General features: G+C 30.9%; 3 protein-coding genes across 4 annotated transcripts in view; all 3 read right to left on the minus strand.

Moving 5' to 3' along the window:
• Positions 1-887: 887 nt before the first annotated feature.
• Positions 888-5,103, minus strand: LOC123213470 (putative cysteine-rich receptor-like protein kinase 12). The gene is made up of 7 exons (XM_044632905.1): positions 3,800-5,103; positions 3,547-3,711; positions 3,276-3,409; positions 2,080-2,290; positions 1,748-1,985; positions 1,373-1,523; positions 888-1,298 (listed from the first exon to the last, which is right to left on the minus strand). Exons 1-7 carry the CDS (start codon positions 4,866-4,868, stop codon positions 990-992), a joined length of 2,277 nt encoding a protein of 758 aa, XP_044488840.1. The 5' UTR covers positions 4,869-5,103; the 3' UTR covers positions 888-989.
• Positions 5,104-8,950: 3,847 nt separating this feature from the next.
• LOC123213475 (cysteine-rich receptor-like protein kinase 10) lies at positions 8,951-12,161 on the minus strand. Of its 2 annotated transcripts, none has more exons than XM_044632909.1 (7): positions 11,021-12,161; positions 10,768-10,932; positions 10,524-10,657; positions 10,191-10,401; positions 10,003-10,096; positions 9,476-9,626; positions 8,951-9,402 (listed from the first exon to the last, which is right to left on the minus strand). In XM_044632909.1, exons 1-7 carry the CDS (start codon positions 12,147-12,149, stop codon positions 9,094-9,096), a joined length of 2,193 nt encoding a protein of 730 aa, XP_044488844.1. In that variant the 5' UTR covers positions 12,150-12,161; the 3' UTR covers positions 8,951-9,093. The 2 variants fall into 2 exon arrangements, with proteins under 2 accessions (XP_044488844.1, XP_044488842.1); XM_044632907.1 differs by having other exon boundaries at positions 9,859-10,096.
• Positions 12,162-20,068: 7,907 nt separating this feature from the next.
• Positions 20,069-21,401, minus strand: part of LOC123214337 (glycine--tRNA ligase, mitochondrial 1-like) — a gene marked incomplete at its 5' end in the record, with an annotated part of 39,676 nt that continues 38,343 nt past the window's right edge. The window contains 4 exons of the mRNA XM_044634084.1: positions 20,069-20,301; positions 20,552-20,957; positions 21,061-21,141; positions 21,235-21,294. Coding sequence (XP_044490019.1) covers positions 20,069-20,301; positions 20,552-20,957; positions 21,061-21,141; positions 21,235-21,294 — 780 coding nt within the window. The remainder of the gene's footprint in view (positions 20,302-20,551; positions 20,958-21,060; positions 21,142-21,234; positions 21,295-21,401) is intronic.

The following is a 21,401-nucleotide window of genomic DNA, read 5'->3' on the forward strand; positions in this document are numbered from 1 at the left end:
AAAATTATTCAATATAATTTTATATAATTGTTAATTAAATATAAATATGAATTGATTTAATAAAACATAAACTTGGTCAGATATCATGCATATAGAGGTGAGGTGTTAGGTTAAAGTCCTAACAATTATAATTATTTTAATTTTTTATATAAAACATAAAAGATAAATAAAATAAAATAACAATAATAATAAACCAAATTTCCATGTGCAATGTTTTTCCCACTTGGGGTTTAATTGGGATCGGACAACAAACCAAAGAGGTTCCAACGGTGACCAATTGACAATATTGTCAAGATTTTTGATTACTCAATATGAAGTAATAAAGTTAAAACAAACTACGTGCATGTCATCCAGCTCTCGCTTGCCGGTGTAATGTCATCCAGTGGTAATGACCAAAGGCAACCAATCAGAGACTCTACAGGGCATTTTTCTTGATTTTGTAATTTTAATTATATTCTTAATTTAATTAAAAAATTATTCACATAAAAACGAATTTAAGTTTATCTTTGTTGTTTTTTTTTTTAAATTTTAATTAAAACCAGCTTTTGAAACCTACAAAAACTGAAAAATCTATAACTATGGAATACTTTCGTATATAATCACATTCTTCAAATTAATTAAAAAAACTTTTTTTTACTTAAGAACTTATTTCTTATTTAACTATAACGATTCCAAACTCATCCTTTTAAGTCAGTATCTTTGATTATTATTGGTATGTAAAGGTCTTGGTTTTCTTCTTTACTGCACTTACTAAAAAATTCTGAAAGACTTGGAAAATTGCCAATTTTGTTTTGTGCTCGCAACAACTATTTCACTAGTCAACTACAAAATACAAAATTATGATTCATAATAATGTTGATATATTATTTAAATATTCAATTAGATACTTAAAACTAAATATATATAATTTTATTGAACACAAAAACTAAAGTGAGAAGGGATTTATCATGTCCAACCTACAACATTGCAGACACAATGATATTTATAATTCATCTAGCAGAAACATCTGAAATTGTTACATTATTAACTGATGAAGAACACCCTGAATGACCTTTTAAGTTTATTGTTGTTGATTCATTTTGTTTTGAGAAAGCAGGCTTCTTTGGAATCATCATATCGGACATTTCAGTTTTGAGCATGGAGAAAACTTCTGGCATGGATGGCCTATCCATTGGATTTTCTTGGACACACAACAAAGCTATATGCAAGCATCTCGTCAATTTACATGACAAAGAACTATCGTCTAGTGTTTCATCCATGAATTCCATGGCTTTACCATGATTCCACAATTCATATGCCTGTACATTATCAAATAAATTATTTTAATACAAGTAAATTTTAAACTAATAGCTTTTAAAAATATTAAACTTACGTAGTCTAGAAGACTTAAATTTTCATTTGGACCATATAGAAAGGAAATCCATTTGCCACTTATGATTTGTAGAAGTAGAACCCCAAAACTATAAACATCGGATTTGGTTGAGTATGTGCCTCTTAGAGCATATTCAGGAGGAACATAGCCACTGCATACATAAACATGACAAAGTTAATTAATTATTTAAATAATAAAAGTATGTATACATATTTTTGATAGATAATTGGATACATGAATGATTTTAAATTAATGATTTAGTAAAATTTAATAATCATATGATGACATAACATTTATATACCCGATTATGTATTCAAATGTGTGACGAACAAATTCTTGGCACAATAATATTATATTAAGAGCATATAAACTTACATTGTTCCTACGATACGACTTGTGTTTGCTTCAAGATCATCTTTGGCAAATATTCTAGCCATTCCAAAATCAGATATTTTGGAATTCATTTTTTTGTCTAATAACACGTTGCTTACTTTTAAATCTCGATGAATAATGGTTAATCTTGAATATTCTTGAAGATATAAAAGTCCTTGGGTAATTCCTTCAATAATATGCACACGCTTTTTCCAATCCAAACTAAGCCGTCTAATAGGATCTACATCAAATTTTAAGGATATATAAAACATAAATGCAAAAACTTTTGTTTGAAAAGGAGAAATAATTGCAGAAATTGAAAATAAAAGGCTGACCGAAAAGGTACAAGTCTAAGCTTTTGTTTTGCATGTATTCGTAGATGAGTATTTGTTCTTCCTTGTCAATGCAAAAACCCAAAACTCGGACAAGATTTACATGTTGGAGCTTGGCAGTAAGCATAACCTCATTCTTAAATTCCTCAAATCCTTGGGTGGATGTTTTTGAAAGTTTCTTCGCTGCTATTACCTCTCCATTTGGCAATATTCCCTAGCAGAATGCACTCCAATTGGTTGTTACCTTTTAATACGTATTTAAAGCATGCTATGTTCCTCCTGAAGCATAGAATCAAGGCCAGAAGACTTGTGCCCACCCAAGGTTTGATATAAATCTGAACTCCAACCTGCCAACTTTCAAAAACCTAAAGTCTCACCCATGAGTCAAATTCTATTAAAATTTTAAGTTAATTATAAAGGTAAAACTGTCATTTCAATAATAATATTAAAAATTAATTTATTACATTTTCCCTCCAAGTTATAAAAACTAACAACTTTTCCTTTACCTAAAATTTTTTATTTTTGAAAAATCACGTTTCCCTCCCAAATTTAAGGTTTTTTTTTTTTACCTCTCCGACCATCATCTCTGTCTTTGGAAACCGTTGAATTCACCATAAAACGTTGCTATCAAAGTCTTCTCAACTCTTTGGCCACAAAGAATGAAAATGCAAATAAATTGTCTGGACAACGACGTCTAGATGAATCATCTGGAAGATCACATGTCCAAACGATTTGTCTAGATTTTCATACAAAAATTGTCTAGGTTTTTAGATGAAAATTGTTTGGATTTCTGTCTTCTATGGTTGGAGCGGTGAGAAGACTTCAATGACAACGGTTTAGGGTAGATTCGATAGTGGCCATAGATAAAGATGGTAGTCGGAGAAGTAAAGAAAAAAAAACCTTTGGTTTGGGAGAGAAAATATGATTTTTCAAAACTGAAAAACTTTAGGTAGATATAAAATTGTTAATTATTAAAACCTGAGGGGTGAATGTAATAAATTATTATTATTTTTTTAATATTATTGTTGAAATGATGATTCCACCTTTATATCTAATTGAGAGATTTAATATAATTTGACTTATAGGCGAAATTTTGGATTTTTGAAAGTTCATAGGTGAGTGCTGGAATTATATCAGACCTGGGGTGGGAACAACTATTTTGGCCTAGAATCAATGATAAATAGCGAAACCAAAGTTACCTTGTAAACAGGGCCATATCCTCCTTGTCCAAGCTTATTTTCAATTGAAAATCCATTGGTTGCTGCCTCTATCTCCGCCAATGTATATTCTGTCAGACTAGGAATGTTGGAATGAAAATCTCCAGCAGATGATGCTGTCAACCAAGAAATCAAACAAAAACATAAGAATTTAAAAAATTGGACAAAGGAAAAAGAAAATTGAACGGCTTCTTACTCCTTCACTGTAAAAAAAATTGGAGAATTATTAATATTCTTAAACAAACTTATATACCTTTTAGTTTGAGATTTCTCCTCCAGCAGGAAAATATAGAAACTATTCCAATTAGAAGAGCAACAGCAGCTGTTGTAGACAAAGGGACTGCTAACGAAGACCTCTTTTTATTTTTACTACTTTCATTATCCACCTGAACTGAGGAATCTTTTATCTCCACTTCAGCTAGAAAAATAGTTAATCAACAATATTAATGTAATTAAAGATCTCAATTCAAAGGGATAGAGGAGAAATCTAGTATAATTTAGGTTACCTGCAGCTTTAGAAAGAGCCCAGTTAAAATCAAAGGAGACTTCCCACACAGAGTAGCCAAGCAGTTTTTTCTCCTTGGCATAAGAAACCTTAGCTCTAATGGCCTCAACATCATCGAAACCAATCCAAGTTGTTCCCTTTGACCAGTAATTCACCACATAAGTTGAATTGTACATTACAGGGACATCTCGACCATTATCCTCAATGTAATTCTTGATTTTCCTATAGGTTACTGTTCGTCCTCCAGTTGCTTCTGCACCAATACCATTGTCCATCGGGCTCTTGAGCGTCCATGCGTAGCCATAGAAAAACAAAACCAAAACAATTTTATTAGCTGATAATCCTCCGTTGATCCATTCTCTTATGCCATAATTTGTATCATATAAAGTACTTGGATCATACAGAGCTGCATGAGCACCGGTAAAGTTGCTCTCGAGAGGAGTAGTCAAATCATTACACACAACATGGACCCAATCCAAATTTTGTTGTATCATCGCGATAGGAAAACTTTCTGAGTATACCACTGGCAAACAATAAACGGCAGCCGTCAAGATCAGTTGTGACTGGTTGGAGTGTTTCGCCTCTAAATCAGCAGCTACTTTCAACTCTTTAAATAGAACACCCATATTGAACAGATCAGAGGTTGTGTTTGGATAAATCCAAACAAAGTCAAGGCCTTGAAAGCCGTAACGTCGGGCTATTCTTATCGAGGAATCGATGAAGGATTTTCTGTAAGAAGAATTGCTTACCATTGAAGAAAAGGTTGAATAATTTGCATCTACACCCCCAATGGATAGCAGTGTAGTGACAGATGGGTTGTTTTGTCTCACAGTAAGTGTGAAGGTAGACAGTTTTTCTTCTTCAGCTGGTGATAACGAAAGCTGGTAGGAGGAGGAATTCACAGCGGTATAAGCACAAATGATGTGGGTGAAGAGAGAAGAATTTATCTCCGAAACGGGGAAATCGTACATTGAATACCAGTGATAACCAACCCTAACCCAGTTTGTTTGCGCTATAGAAATAGAAAGGAAAATATAGAAAAGATCAATCATGATAATCTTCTGCATCATTTGATACGCTGCTTGATTGGAACCAAACTTGCTATCTTCAACTCGTTTGTACTACTTATTTATATGCATATCTCAAGTAGAGGAGAAAGTAGTGTTGAATTTTCTTCCCAACACTTAGCTCGGTTTATGCGTTGAAGCTTCAACCATTTGCACACGCTATCCTATCAAGCAAAAAGATTGAAACTTTTCGCTGCTGGAAAGAGACCGTAGAATCCCATTTAGGTGACTGAGTCGGATAAATCCTGTTTAATATTTCGTGAAACACTTTTGTAGTTCGTAGTTGATGACGTAGCAATAAGTTAGTAAAATATTGGATGTGGCCAGTTTCTCTTTGATTCAGAGATTACTAGCTAGAATGTTGTAATTATTGCTAGCAAAAAATTCAAAAAAAAAAAAAGCCAATTTTCGAGAGAATTGTACAGTAATTGCATATTGCAGGTATATTGACAAATCTTCTTGTATTAATAGATGAAATATTCAAAGAATGAGTAAACATTAAAAATTAGAGTATAAAAAATACAAAGATACATAACTAAATTAATCGTTTTTTTTTTTAACATTTAATGCCCAACAATATTATAGTTGGATCTGCATTGACTACTTAATGAGGCCATTAACTCTACGCTGCTCATTCTAATTTTACCGGTTCCAACCATGGTGTCAAATCTTTGACAAAGAAGGCAAGACCTTTACCAGCCAAAAATAAATAAGGCACTGACTTAAGAGGCTGAGTTTGGAATTACCATGGTACACTTGGATATGTGACTACATAAGTTTTTTATAAACATTAAACTATAACTTTAAACCTTAAACCTTACAAAGTTTTTTTTTTTTAAATTAATGTTAAAAGATGATAAATAATACTATACGTATATATTTTTGTGCATATAATTGCATACACATTTAATTATATACTAAAAAATATGTATATTTAGTTTCATTGAAAAATGATTATGTACTAAAAAATTCCAGAAGTTACATTTGTTTACATTTTAAGATTCAAAAACTCTTTTAGTGGTGTGAGTTAAAATTAAACAAGCACAAAAGATAAACTTAAATTTCTTTTTTATATGAATAATTTTATAATTTAACTAATAATATGGTGTAAAGAGGACTCTAATCCATCGATTCTAAATATTGAGTCTCTAATCAAATTAACCACTAATGAGGGGTTACATCATACCCTAGTCATGTTTGAGGACTGAATTTGAAAATTGATTGATTACCTGCAAAAGTTGGATGGACAATCGAAAAAGTAAACTAGAGATTTTGATATCAAGCCTAATGGATTCGATGGCAACTCGTTAGAATGTGCCGGGCAAACATAATGTAAGTTGTAATTTCAATTTAAATGTAGCGTACCTAAGCTAGAGTGCATTTAGTTTAGATAATATTTTATTATAAAAAAAATTACTACAAAGATATATTAGCTTAAAAATTTTTTAAACATAAATAATTATTGTGTTTGATTAGAAATAACTAAAGAATACTAAAATATTGTTTTGTTAAAATTTCCTTAAATATAATTATTATTAAAATTTGTTCATGTCATTTGTTCTAATAATTGGGATAAAAATATTTCTGTCTTCAAAATTAATAAGTAAAGATGAAATTGTAATACAATCAATATTAACTTGATAATCTTTAAATACTTAAAGTAAAAATAGTAATTAAATTATCCCTAATATCACCACTACAAATAGAAGATTACTGAAATATTTTATTAATTAAGAAAATAAACAAAATAATATCAGTAATAAAAAATAAATTATTAAAGTAATATTTTCTAAATTAGAGTGACATTGTTAAACATAAAAGCAAACTTATACCAAGGAGTCCCTTAGCATGGCTATTTTTAAGACTCAATTGAGAGGAGCCAACTTTGGAGTTAAACCAAGTTTTGTTTTGGAGAGAAACGAAAGAAACCCAACTTTGGGTAGAATAATGATGTTTTATTAATGAGTTGTGAATTCAAATTATGAATCTAAACTATAAATTAGAACCATAGATTTGAGTAAAACTTGAGCCTTTGTATAACATATTTATAACACAATATTCATTTATCCGTGACATGATGCGTTTGTATACAATCTATTTGTAATACTAGTGGGGCACAACTAACAAAGTGGGTTAAGTAAATTGAGCAATAATATGTGCATTTAAAATGAGTATCAAATTAAGTATCAATGATAATAATGATAGTGTTATTCTATACTTAATTCAAAGAGTAATGATATGCGCATTAAAATGAGTATCAGATTATTTAGTAATGATGACATGTCATGATATAATTGACTCTTATTTTATTCTTAATTCAAAATTACTTAATTATATAATAATACAATATTATTAATACCAAAATTGTTGATTTTATTATTATTCAAAATACTTAATTATATAATAATATATCATTATTAATATTTAATATTCATTTAAAATACATATAATTTTATTATATCCCAATTAAATAGGTCATAAACATGTCGAATGGGTTTACTTGTGGTAAAATATGAATGTCACATGTTTAATAATTATATATATATTTTTTGGTTCATGTTTATACATCCAACATGAAAATCAAACAATTTGTATAATCAGTAAAATTTCATTACTTCTCTATTTAATATGAAGCTAATTGATATTGTTTACACAATTTGTTAGCCTAAATAATAATATATTTAAAAAATCAAATTTGAGTTGAATTTTTTAAATAAAAAATCTATTTAAAATTGTGTTTGGATCAATTTAAAACTGAAATCCGTCTGGAAATCTTGTTTGAACTGATATGAAATTAACCTAAATTAGTCAGAATACTTTTTTAAAATTAAAATTGGCAAACAGAGAAACAAGTTGAGCACCCTAAAGTCTAAATCCCTACATAATTATGTATATGAGTCTAAAATTTACAACTCAAAGAAGAATCAGATTGGTCAATGTTTTTTTTTTTTAAATTTATTTATTTTTACTCTGACAATATTTCTCATTTTTCTTTAGTTTTAATCTTCGTTCACATTAGTATAAATTATTTCTTAATGTAAATTGTTCAAATTCGGCATTTTAAATTTCATATATCAAAGGAACTTTGACGGTTGTATTAGTCGTAACTATGATAAGTTAAAAAATATTAATTAAGAAAAATTGCATGACCCATAAACTATTAAAGGGTTTAGTTTAAAAATTATTAAAGGAAAAAACAAGTTAAATTAATCGGATTAATTGAAACCCTAAATTAAAAAAAAATTCTAATTATACTTTGACAATTAATATAAGTTAACCAATGCATTAGATCATTTGCTAATAAATGCATTGCAAGTCTTAACATTTTCTATGAACCTTTTTTTTTATGATTTTTTAAATTAAGTTAGGTTAGATTTAAAACGCTAATTTGAACCACGAATGGGCAAGGAACAACAAATTCAGTAGCACCTAATTTGATTTAATTTTAAAATAAGTTAAATCTTTTAATTTAAAATCAATTTGAATTTAAATTAAATTAAATCGAACTGATTCAACTTATAAGATTGACAAAGGTCAAGAAAAAATAAAATGTGAGGAGAAAAAAATGAAATAAAATGTTTTACGAAATTCGCCAAACAGTATTTTTCTCCCTAAATGACAATTTATATGAGCAGCGAAATAAGAATGAAAAAAAATGACAATTTGGAATTAGAAAAGAAATGAAATCGTGAGGAGCGAAATAATAATGAAGAATCATATCGAATTTTTGTGAAAACGTAAAGAAGCACCATAATATTTTATATCTAATTAAATCATAACTAAAATTCTAATATATTACAATGATTATTAAATCCGTTGTTTTATATCTTATAACACTATAATGTTTTCGTAATTATAATTTATTATTAATTTTCTAATACAATACTATTAAATTCGTTGTTTGATATCTTATAATGCTACAATACTTTTGTAACTAATGTTTATTGTTAACTTTTTAATAAAATTTTTTTAAAATTATAGCGTATATTATTTTAGATAATGGGTTTAAAAACTGTAGTTAAGTGTTATCTAAAGCCTCCAATAGGTAATATTTCACTGGTCAACCATGAAATACAAAATTATGATTCATAATAATAATGATATATCTGAATACTCAATTAAATATTTAAAATTAGATGTATACAGTTTAATAGGACAAAGAAGCTAAAGTAAGAAGGGATTGATCATGGCTAGCTTGCTAGATTGCAGACACGATGACATTTGTAATTCATCTAAGTGAAACGTCTGAAATTGTTACATCATTAATTGAGGGAGTTTTTCCCGAATGACCTTCCAAGTGTACTACTATAGATTCATTTAGTTGTGAGAAAGCAGGCTTCTTTGGAATCATCATACCTGGCATTTCAGTTTTGAGCATGGAGAAAACTTCCGGCATGGATGGTCTATCCATTGGATTTTCTTGGACACACAACAAAGCTATATGCAAGCATCTTGTTAATTTACATGACAAAGAGGTATCGTCTAGCGATTCATCCATGAATTCCATGGCTTTACCATGATTCCACAACTCGTATGCCTGAAAATTATTAAATAAATTATTTTAATGCAAGTAAATTTTGAATTAATAACTTCTAAAGAAAATAACTTACATAGTCTGCAAGAATTAAACTTTCATCTGGACCATATAAAAGGGAAATCCTTTTGCCACTTATGATTTGTAGAAGAAGAATTCCAAAACTATAAACATCAGATTTGATAGAGTATATGCCTCTAAAAACATATTCAGGAGGAACATAACCCCTGTGTACGAAAATATCACAAAGTTAATTAATTATATAAACAATAAAATTATGTATATGTACTTTTCAGTATACAATTCATAAATAATATGTTATTATGTAATTGAATGATTTTGAATTAAAAATAATATAACACTAAATTATATGATGACATATAATTTATATACTTAATTATGCAGTCAAAAGTGTGACAAACAAATTCTTGACACAATAATATAATATTATAAACTTACTTTGTTCCAACAATTCGACTTGTGTGTGCTTCAAGATCATCTTTGACAAATATTTTAGCCATTCCAAAATCTGATATTTTAGGTTTCATTTCTCCGTCTAATAACACATTACTAATTTTTAAATCTCGATGAATGATAGTCAACCTTGAATATTCTTGAAGATATAAAAGGCCTTGGATAACCCCTTCAATAATATATACACGCTTTTTCCAATCCAAGATAAGTCGTCTAATGGGATCTACATGAAATTTAAACATATATAAAATATCAATGCATAAACTTTTGTTTCAAAAGGAGAAAAAATTAGCAAGAATTGAATATAAAATGCTGACCGAAAAGGTAGAAGTCTAAGCTTTTGTTTTGCATGTATTCGTAGATGAGTATTTGTTCTTTCTTGTCAATGCAAAAACCCAAGACTCGGACAAGATTTACATGTTGGAGCTTGGCAGTAAGCATAACCTCATTCTTGAATTCCTCAAATCCTTGGGTGGATGTTTTTGAAAGTTTCTTCGCTGCAATTACCTCTCCATTTGGCAATATTCCCTAGCAGAATGCAATCTACTTAGTTGGTACCTTTTAAAATATATGTAAAGCATGCTATGTTCCTCCTGAAGCATAGCCAGAAAATTTTTTAAATCAATGATAAATAGCATAATCAAAGTTACCTTGTAAACAGGGCCATATCCTCCTTCTCCAAGCTTATTTTCATTTGAAAATCCATTGGTTGCTGCCTGTATCTCCGCCAATGTATATTCTGTCAGACTAGGAATGTTGGAATTAAAATCTCCAGCAGATGATGCTGTCAACCAAAAAATCAAACAAAAAAACATAAGAAATTAAATAATTGAACAAAGAAAAATGAAAATTGAAATACATTGGATAATTATTAATATTCTTAAACAAACTTACCTTTTGATTTGAGATTTCTCCTCCAGCAGTAAAATGTAAAAAATATTCCGATTAGAAGAGCAACAACAGCTGTTGTAGACAAAGGGATTACTAACGAAGATCTCTTTTTATTTTTTCTGGTTTCATTATCTACCTTAACTGAGGAATCTTCTTTCTCCACTTCAGCTAGAAAAATAATTAATCAACAATGTTAATGTAACTGAAGATCTCAGTTTAAAGGGATAGGAGAGAAATCAAGTATAATTTAGGTTACCTGCAGTTTTAGAAAGCACCCAGTTAAAATCATGGGAGACTTGCCACACAAAGTAGCCTGGTAGCCTTTTCTCCTTGGCATAAGAAACCTTAGCTCTAATGGCCTCAACATCGTCAAAACCAATCCAAGTTGTTCTCTTTGACCAGTAATTCACCACATAAGTTGAATTGTACATAACAGGAGCATCCGGACCATTTTCCTCAATGAAATTCTTGATTTTCCTATAGGTTATAAATCCGTCCGACATATCAATGGCGGGTCCCGTTGCTGCTGCACCAATACCATTCTCCATCGGGCTCTTGAGCGTCCATGCATAGCCATAGAAAAACAAACCCAAAACAATTTTATTAGCTGATAATCCTCCGTTGGTCCATTCTGTTATGCCATAATTTGTATCACTAGAAGTACTTGGATCATACAGAGCTGCATGAGCACCGGTAAAGTTGCTCTTGAGAGGAGTAGTAATATCACTGGACAAAACATGAACCCAATCCAAATTTTGTTGTATCTTCTCGATAGGGAATAGTTCTCCGGATGCCCATGGCATATAATTAACCATAGCCGTCAAGATTAGTTGTGACTGGTTGGACTGTTTCGCCTCTAAATCAGCAGCTACTTTCAACTCTTTAAATAGATCACCCATATTGAACATATCAGAGGTTTTGTTTGGATAAATCCAAGCAAAATCAAGACCTTGAAAGCCGTAACGTCGGGCTATTCTCATCGAGGAATCGATGAAGGATTTCCTGTAAGAAGAATTGCTTACCATAGAAGAAAAGGTTGAATAATTTGCGTGTACACCCCCAATGGATAGCAGTGTTGTGACAGATGGGTTGTTTTGCTTCACAGTAAGTGTGAAGGTAGACAGGTGTTCTTCTTCATCTGGTGATAAAGAAAGCTGGTAGGAGGTGGAATTCACAGCGGTATGAGCACAAATAATGTGGGTGAAGAGAGAAGAATTAATCTCCGAAACGGGGATCTCAGACATTGAATACAAGTAATAACCAACCCTAATCCAGTTTGTTTGCACTATAGAAATAGAAAGGAAAACGTAGAAAAGATCAATCATGATAATCTTTTGCATCATTTGAGAAGCTGTTTTATTGGAACCAAACTTGCCATCTATCATCTCGTTTGTGTTACTTATGTATTGAATTTTTTTTCCCAACACTTACCTTAGTTTAAACGCGGAAACTTCAACCCTTTTCACAAGAAACTCAATTAAGATAAAAGATGAAAATTTTAACTCTTTTCACAGGATCCAATCAAGCAAAAAGCCGGAAACTTCACTGCTGGTAAGAGAATCTAGAATATTTCGTTTAGTTGACTGAGTCTGATAATATTTCGTGATATAAGTTAAGACATGTGAAAGTATAAGAATTATATATATAAATTATTTTTTTATTATAACATCCATTTTTATATACAATTAGTTGTTATGAAATGGTGGCTTTGTCTTTTCCTATGTTAAAATGAAAGAAGATTTGACTTGATATTTATTGGTTAAACAACTATTTATGACTTTGAGTGTGAATGCATTTGATGCAATTAGGAAATGAGTCAACTTTTTGGTCTTATAATAAGGCAGCGGCTAATGGTTTTAAATACCAAACCAAGGAAAGAGATAGATCAATCTTAACCAAATGCCAATCCTCCTAGTTTGAAAGAGAAAAAGAGTAGAGTTTCTTTAACGAGAATCATATATTTTCTCATTTATTTATCTTAGTAAGAAGACGCTAAAATGCACCTCCTACACACCACACACTCAGACGACTAGTGTGGTCCCTTTCCCATCGAATTGCCAATAAAATATAATAGAAATATATATATATATATATATATATATATATATATATATATCTGAAAATGAAGTAAAAAAATGTTTGAATTTAGTTCAATTCATATTTTTTTTAATTTTTTATATACTTATAAAACTAATAATTACAAATTTGAAAGTTTTTTAAATAAAAAATTAAAAATCTGTTATTAAAAATATAAAATAGTTTAATTTTAGCAAGAATATATATAACTAGTGATTAAAAACTTTATTTATTATTAGCTGGTGGAGGCTCTGGTTAACTACTTTATTAAAGATTTGTCACGGGTCGGCTTAAAATGGGCGGCATAGAGCTAATGACCCCAGTATGAAGTCAATGCAGAACCAAACATAATAAAGTTGGGGCCTTAAATGATTGAAAAAAAAAAAACGATTAATTAGTTATATATCTTTGTATTTTTATACCTCCAATTTATAATATTCAGTCCGTCTTATATATTTCAAAGTAATAATACAAGAGGATTTGTCAATATACCTGCTATCTGTAACTACTGTACAATTCTCAAAGAGACCTCGAAATTTGACCTTCTCCTTTTTTTTTTTTTTTTGTTAGCAACGATAACAACATTCCAACCACTAATGTCTACATTAAAGAGAAACCGGCCACATCTAATATTTTACTAAATTATTACTAAATCATCGACTATGAAGTACAAAATTATGACTCGTAATTTGTCTTAAATCAAAGGAATTAAATACACCCAAGCCACCGTTATAGGTTGAGAATTTGTCATCACAGAGCCTTGGTTTGAAAAGAATACACTCTACAATGGACATGGCTCACCAAATCTAATATATTTAATTCCACTCTGCTTGAAGACATCGATGAGAGCCAAATAGTTTATAGGCTGAAAGACTTATTGCCACCAAAGATATGATGAAACTTCAAACATCTGTCTGTCAACTTTTAAAAATTCAAATACTCACTTATCATTCAACTTTTGTTAGAGTTAAGAATAAAATCGTTATTTTATTAATAATATTAAAAAAATTATAATTTTATCATTTTCCTTCTAAATTTTGAAAATTAACAATTTTATCCTATTTTCAAAATTTTTCTACTTTTGAAAAGTAGTTTTTTTACCCCCAAATCCCTAGGTTTTTTTCTTTCCTCTTCAATGACCATCCGATATGGCAATAGTTGAGAAAAGACAACGACAAATGTTTCTTCATCTCTATAGATAGAGACAAAACATCGACGAAAAGACAAAGAGTCTTTTTGTCTCTATCGACAAAAATACGTCTTTGTCCAAGAAGAGATAGAGAACGTCTCCGCCTCTTTCTACTGTCTCTTCTTGGACAGTAATAAAAAGACAAAAACATCTCTTTGTCGACAAAGACGAAGAGATGTCTCTTTGTCTCTTCGTCGATGTTTCATCTTTATTAATAAAAAGACGTTTTTGTCGACAGAAATAAAGAAACATTTGTTTCTGTTTCCTTTTGGCTATAAGGTTTTTTTTTGTGATTTTAAAATATTATTGTTTTTTATTGTGTTTTCTGTGTAGGGTATGAGTTTCGGAATTTTAATAAACTGAATGTTGTGTTTTTAAAGTGAAAATTTCTTCATGTTAATGAAAAAGTGTTTTGCAAAGGGTAAGAATGTATTTTTATGATATAGTGCAATATTATTTGACATGAAAATTTCATCAATCATTTACCCAGTCTGCATCATGACACCGACAAACAAAATTAGGAGGAAATTAGTAAAATAAAAATATATAGCATGATTTTAAAGGGTATAATGAAATTATATATATATATATATATATATATATATATATATATATATATATATTTATATATATATATATATATATATATATATATATATATATATTTATGTAAAGATACCCCCTCATCAGTTGTTGATTTGGTTAAAGGCTCAACAGTAGTCATGAACCAGGGGTATCTTTCCACCATAATATTAATTTAATTATAAAATTATTCATATAAAAAAAAATTTAAGTTTACCTTATTTGCTTTTTTTAATTTCAATTCACGCCACTAAAGCCATTTCGAACCCTAAAACCTTGAAAAAAAAAAATCCAATATTTGGAATTCTTGTGTAATAATTCATTTCTTACCTAACTATACTACTGCAATTTCAAACTCGTCTTTTAAGTCAATGTCTTTATTTATTATTGGCTGGTAAAGTTCTTTGTCTTGTTTATCAAAGACCTGAGACCACGGCTGTCACGGGTCAATTATACGTTGTCTTCTGAATATTCTTTGTCTTGGAATGGGAAGCGTAGACTTAACAAAACAATGCAGTCTGAAACCAGCTATTATCCAACCATAATATTGTTGGCGTCAAATGAAAATAAAAAATATTCAGAAGGTAGAAGGGATTAATCATAACCAATTCTGTCCTCAGTCAAAGCTCAATTATACGGGAAAGAGTAATAATAAAAAGTATAAGTTTCATAGATCAATAGATTAGAATTTTGTGATATGGAGTTGGTTAATAGATCAAGGTTAAGTAAGAAGGAGTTCCTATTTAGATTTGGAAATTATATTAACATTGAAGTTAGTAACATACTCATAACAAGTATTTTCAAGATTCTTAGACTCTGTAATAAGACGACGTAGATAAAAAATTCAATCAGTCTTAAAGATATGATGACAACCATTATGAGCACAATACTTTTCACAGGGCATTTATCAGATAAAACAGTTAAGATGATATTGTATATTATGAATAAAATTCCTTATAAATCTATGCCGAAGTTTCTTTTTTTAAGTTTTGGATATAAAAAGACTGAAGCTTAGACAATTTAAGTTTAAGGATGTTCCATATAAGTAAGGATTTGTAAGTTTATTGAGAAGCGATTAAATCAAAGAACAATTTGTTGTTCCATCATTGGTCATCCAGAGCATTTTATAGGATATAATATATATTGCTCAAATAGAGATATTACAGTTATTGACTTCAATACAACAAAGTTCAAGTCTTGACGTTGTTAAAGAATGATATTTTTCTATCTTTGAAGGAAGACAAAGTAGATCTGTTTGATTCTTCCTTTGTCTGCAAGGCATGATGATGTTATGATTAAATTAGCAAAGATAATGAGTCAATAAGGTTTACAAAATCTCATAAAATTGAGATCATGTAAAGATTGTTGCTATTAAAAAATTGATGGTTGATTTTATAGTAGATTAAATGATGAACGTAATTATAGAAGTTTCACTAAATAGACATGAACTTAATAATATCAATATCTCATTTGGATTAAAGCTTTGCAAAATGAATGTCAAAGCCAACTTTTTTAAATGAAAATCTTAGTGAAAAAGTTTATATGAAACCATCAGTTTTTAACTCAACACATATTTCTTTTAAAATGTGAAATATATAGATATATGTGGTATAAATAGATATGTCAATTCAGTTAGGCCAAATAGAGACCCGACTCATAGGCTTTTGGGCTAGACGATAGACTTTAATGTTAAACCCATGAGTCGGCTCAACCCAACATTATTGAAAACTTAAAAAAAAAAAAATGTTTCTATTTGTTGCAAAAGCCTTCAACAGTTTGTTTTTCTTAATTTTTTTTATATAAATCAATTTAAATATTTTTCATTTCTAATTTTTTTTACAAATCTTTAAATCTTAGTTTTTACAAATGTTATAAGGCAGCATGGCAACGGGCGGAAGCAAAATAACTCATAAAATTTTAGTAATTCACATAGAAAAGCAGATATTATTACTAGGATGTGTTGCTATTGAAAGATGAGTTACACTCACCCAGGGAGCAAACCAGACGGGCCAATTGACGTTTGAAACATTCAGTTGAATGGATATCGGTCAGAAAGTGGATTCTTTGTGTCTGGAGCTGTAATAACATACTCCTTGATCTTTGTACCCAGTTCTTCAGCTGAGAGATCATCCAAAACTGCAAGCACATGCCTAAAAATTATATTGTTTGGCCAGATCTAAAGGCTTATTATTATGCAAGTTTAAGGTCTAACCTGACCCATAGACATGTCTAGGCATAAACTTAAATAATAGAAATCTGATGAATAAAATTAAAAACATAATCAAGAAAAGAAACAAAGAAGAATAACTATTAGTTATTATATATTATATTAATAAAATTATATATACAAATAATTATTAATAAATAATGACAAATCATCATGTGATTTGATATTGTTTTATTTCTAATGATGAATGTTTACATATAATGTTTGTTAAGAAGAAAAGAAAATGTAGTGCATTCTGCTTGAAGACATTGATGAGAACTAGCTTCCTGATATAAATGGAGGCAAACTGCCATTAGTTTATATACCAGACTGCTAATTCGGTGACACCACATCATGAGAAGTTTATTATGGTTGCCATTAATTACTCTGTAATTTGAATCCTACATGAGAAGTAGACATTATTATGAATGTTCAAATCATAAGATGTAATTTGTTTTCAAAGATCAATAATCACGTCTACCAAAATACCTTGACTTGCACTTCCTTGAGGAGTGGGTGTATCATGATGCATATGTTAACTTCTTATGGGGGAATGTCATTAACTAAGAGTGTCTCTTCCAATATTTGAAAGGTCTAAGATTGAGGTTGATGAAGAAAATGACAACATTATTAGTTTTTAAAAGCAGGACAAATTGATTAGTGATATCAGTTATATAAATTTATTAATATGAAATACATGTTTAGAGATCTTAGTCAATTTGAAAACCCTAATCTCATAATTATTTAGTTTAAGTTGGGTGAAATTGATTTTTTTATTAACAATTATAGTTATTAATATCTAATAATAAATAATATAATATAATAGGGATAAAAAATATATATACATCCCTTAAAATATTAAAGTCAAACACCCCATCAATATCTCCCAAAATTTCCTTTATTGTGAAAATTTACCGTATATACGGCTCAGTACAGACAAAAACAAAACGGTGAAAAATATTTGTCTCAGTGTAATCTTACCGTCGGTAAAGATCACTGTTCCCTAATGGCTTACGCAATTTGTGAAATATAGCTACAAACCTTCCTAGAACCATCATCAGTTTACAGCAACTGATTCCAATTATCTTCATTTCAAAATTATCAAAAGCTCGTAATCAAAGCCGAAGTTTTTTATTCAGAAGTTCGTACAACAAACCATGATTAAAAATAGTCAGCCCTTAACATTCATGCTCATATACTTGACACAAGTGCAGTGAAACCGAAGATCAAGGTATATGAAAGAGTAAGAAACCAATGGACGTGCCAGAAGAATAACACAACACCAACTCAAATATTAAAATTGTGAACCAAACATCTACTAAACTCGAATCAGCTAACCCTTGACTTCTTTAATACGACTTAAAAATAAATAGATAATTCTTTAACAACCCATGAATTTGATTCTAAATTAAATTCATAATTCTTCCAAGGTGAAAACATAAAAACATAAAAACGGAAAAGGAAAGTGAAAGGTGAAAGTGGAACCTCTGATTAGGCTGGGAAAGCCGGAGAGGAAGAGACGACTGAGCGGATCTGGTGGTGTTGGCATCAGCGGCGGCATGATTCTTAAGGGGAGTGTTTCCGGCAAGGAAGGTGGAGGTTGCCTTCGGTGGCTTCCATGGCTGAGATGATAGCTGTCAGAAATATATATTGAACTTATCAGTATGAAGATTGAAACTCATGTTACACAATATATATTTCCATGAGTTTCAATCTTCACACTTGTAAGCCTAATATATATTTCTGACAATATCACCCTCCTTGTAACTCTAAATATCTTTCAAGGCCAAACGACTATTTCCCACCCAAAGTATATTGTAATAACAAGTTTCCACCCTTTAACTATGGAAACACCAAAGACCTACTCATAACTGGTTAAATTTAACAAAACCCTAACGGTAGTAAGGGTAAAATTGTCATTTTCTCTATAATATTAAAAATAAACTAAAATAGAATCTACTTTTGCCCCCCTAAACTTTAAAAACTAAAATTTTCCCCTAGCCTAAGTTTAAAAAAATCGCAGTTTCACCTTCGTCTTTCATTGCCAACGACCTCTCCCTCTCGAAGCATTCTCTCCGTCCGACGATCTCTTTCCTCCTATTTGGATGCCCGATCGGATCGGAGAAGCCGTGGAAGACGAAAAACTTCGTCGGGAAAGACGAAGTTCTTTGTCTTCCCAAACGAAGACGAGACGACTCATCGTCGTCTGGGAAGACGAGTCGTCTTCATCTGGGAAGACGATTTCTCTTCCCAGACGACGTATCTCTGTGCCGGATGCGTTGGGGTGGAGTTGAGGGAGGCCGTCGGTAGAAGAGAAACCGTCGGGAGGGGAAGACGGCCGACGATGGCGCCGGAGAAAGTGAAAGGGTTTGGAAATAAACCCTAGGGGGGGAATGCGATCTTTTCAAACTTAGCTTAGGGAAAAAATGTTAGTTTTTAAACTTTTAGGGGGGAAAATGAGATTAAATTTACCACCGTTAGGGTTTTGTTAAATTTAACCGGTCATGGGTGGGTATTTGGTGTTTTCATAGTTAAAGAGTGGAAACTTGTTATTACAACATACCTTGGGTGGGAAATAGTCGTTTGGCCTATCTTTCAATGTTAAGGTTTCAGTGCCACGAGATCAAATGTGACTTCTCCTCGCTGTTTTGCTATAATTTGGGGTGGTAAATGTTATAATAAGAAAATGTCATCGTTCTCTGGGATATCACATCTGACTTGTTTCTTGTTTCTTGTTTCTTGTTTCTTTTAAATTGGGTACGTAAAATTATAAAATCAAAATATCAGTGTTTTGTTGTTACAGAAAATGGAGCCTGATTTCATGTGTGATTTATTTGAAATTTGAGGTGGACAATGTTAACAATATAATGTTTTTGGAATTATAAGATGCCATTAATTTAACTCAAATTGAATTTGTCAAAATATCTGTTAAATCAACAAGTTTCTTTGTCACAACAATTAAAAAAATATGTAGGGAAAAGGAGTATGTAATAGCCTAGCCATCTTAGCAACACTGATAGCCATTCTCAAAGTTAAACATTAAGCAAAATTCTGCAGAATAGTGTAATGTAATTAGTACAAAGACCTGATAGATACGATTATTCCTGTAATTAAACACTAAAGAGATGAAAATCCTCCAGAAATGTGCAGAGAGAAATGTGTTTTACATATTTCTATTTGTTCAAATCCCAGATGTCCAAGAGGCATCAAGAGTTATGTATGATATTGGAAACCAATAGTGGCAATGTAAGTTAATCATCGGCAGTCTCAGACGACTGATGAGGGCAACTTGACCATACGTCTTCCCACGATTTTTGTTCATCAGTAACAGCCTTCACGACTGATGCTGCCTCATCCACATTAACGCGGATTTGATCCTTGCTATCCGTTTCTCGGATTGTTACTGAGGATTTTGAATCCGCAGTGATAGCAAAAGGTACACCGAGTTCATCTGTTCTTGCATAGCGCTTGCCAATTGAAGTGCCTGTAGACACCAATGCATAAAATCAGCTGGATAAAATATATGTATGCACAACAAGAATAAATGAAGAACAGAAAAATGCATTTCAAGAAACACGCAGACAGAAGATGCTGGTGATCCTTAATTTCTCTTCAATCGAGCAAACATCTTTTCAGTTCCTTATTAAAGAAAATCGTGTCTAACAGCTTCAATAGTCTTGATGCAGATGGCACTAAATATTTTAACTAAAAGAGTTTTTGTCTGGAGCACATACCTGTAATATCGATCTTATGTGAGATCCCAGCAAGCGTAAGTGACTTGGAAATCTCTTTGGCAACTTCTTCAAACTGTTGATCCTGAACCAGTGGGAAAACTGTGCACTTAATAGGCGCCACAAGAGGGGGGAAATCGAATACATTCAACTGTTCATCCCCGGCTTTACTTGGCCTTGTGTAGTAAGAGTGCTCATATAGGCAATATATTATCCGTCCAATGCCAAATGATGGCTCAATTACTGAAGGCGTAAAAACTCTCTGGTGTTCTTTCTTTTTCTCCTTCGAAATTGAGACCATGTTCTTCTTAATGCACACATTTTTCCCGAAGGTACAAACTTGAAATTCCACCTCTCCTTTGGATTCTAGTGCAGCCGTCATCTCCGAAGCTTCTTGCTCATTCATTGCCTAAATGGTAAGAAACTTAAAATTATTTTCATACAAGTAAGACCTCTAAAATCATTGCATAAAAAATATTGGCGTCAATAATAGAGATACATCTGATATTTACCTCCAATGCTTCAACCACATTCTTTTGGTTTCCCTTGAATGCAAGACCTAGCTCTTTTTTCACTGGAACCATAACCAAATTCTGAAATTAAGAACGTGTCAAGCAATCGTATTACTAATCAAAAGAGGAAAAATTATAAACAATCAATAACAGTAGTGATGATTAAAGCAATACCACCACTTCCCGAGGTTCTGAAAATTTCTCAGCAGCAACAAGAGGGACACCACTCTTATCCTGTTGAGTGACAGAATCAATAGCAAATGAGTATGCAGAATTTTGTTGTATGGATAGTAAAGCACATATATATTTTGCCAACGCTTTTCTGCTGCAACTTTTCCAGT

Source organism: Mangifera indica, chromosome 4 (assembly GCF_011075055.1).
Source record: "Mangifera indica cultivar Alphonso chromosome 4, CATAS_Mindica_2.1, whole genome shotgun sequence".
Taxonomy (NCBI): domain Eukaryota; kingdom Viridiplantae; phylum Streptophyta; class Magnoliopsida; order Sapindales; family Anacardiaceae; genus Mangifera; species Mangifera indica.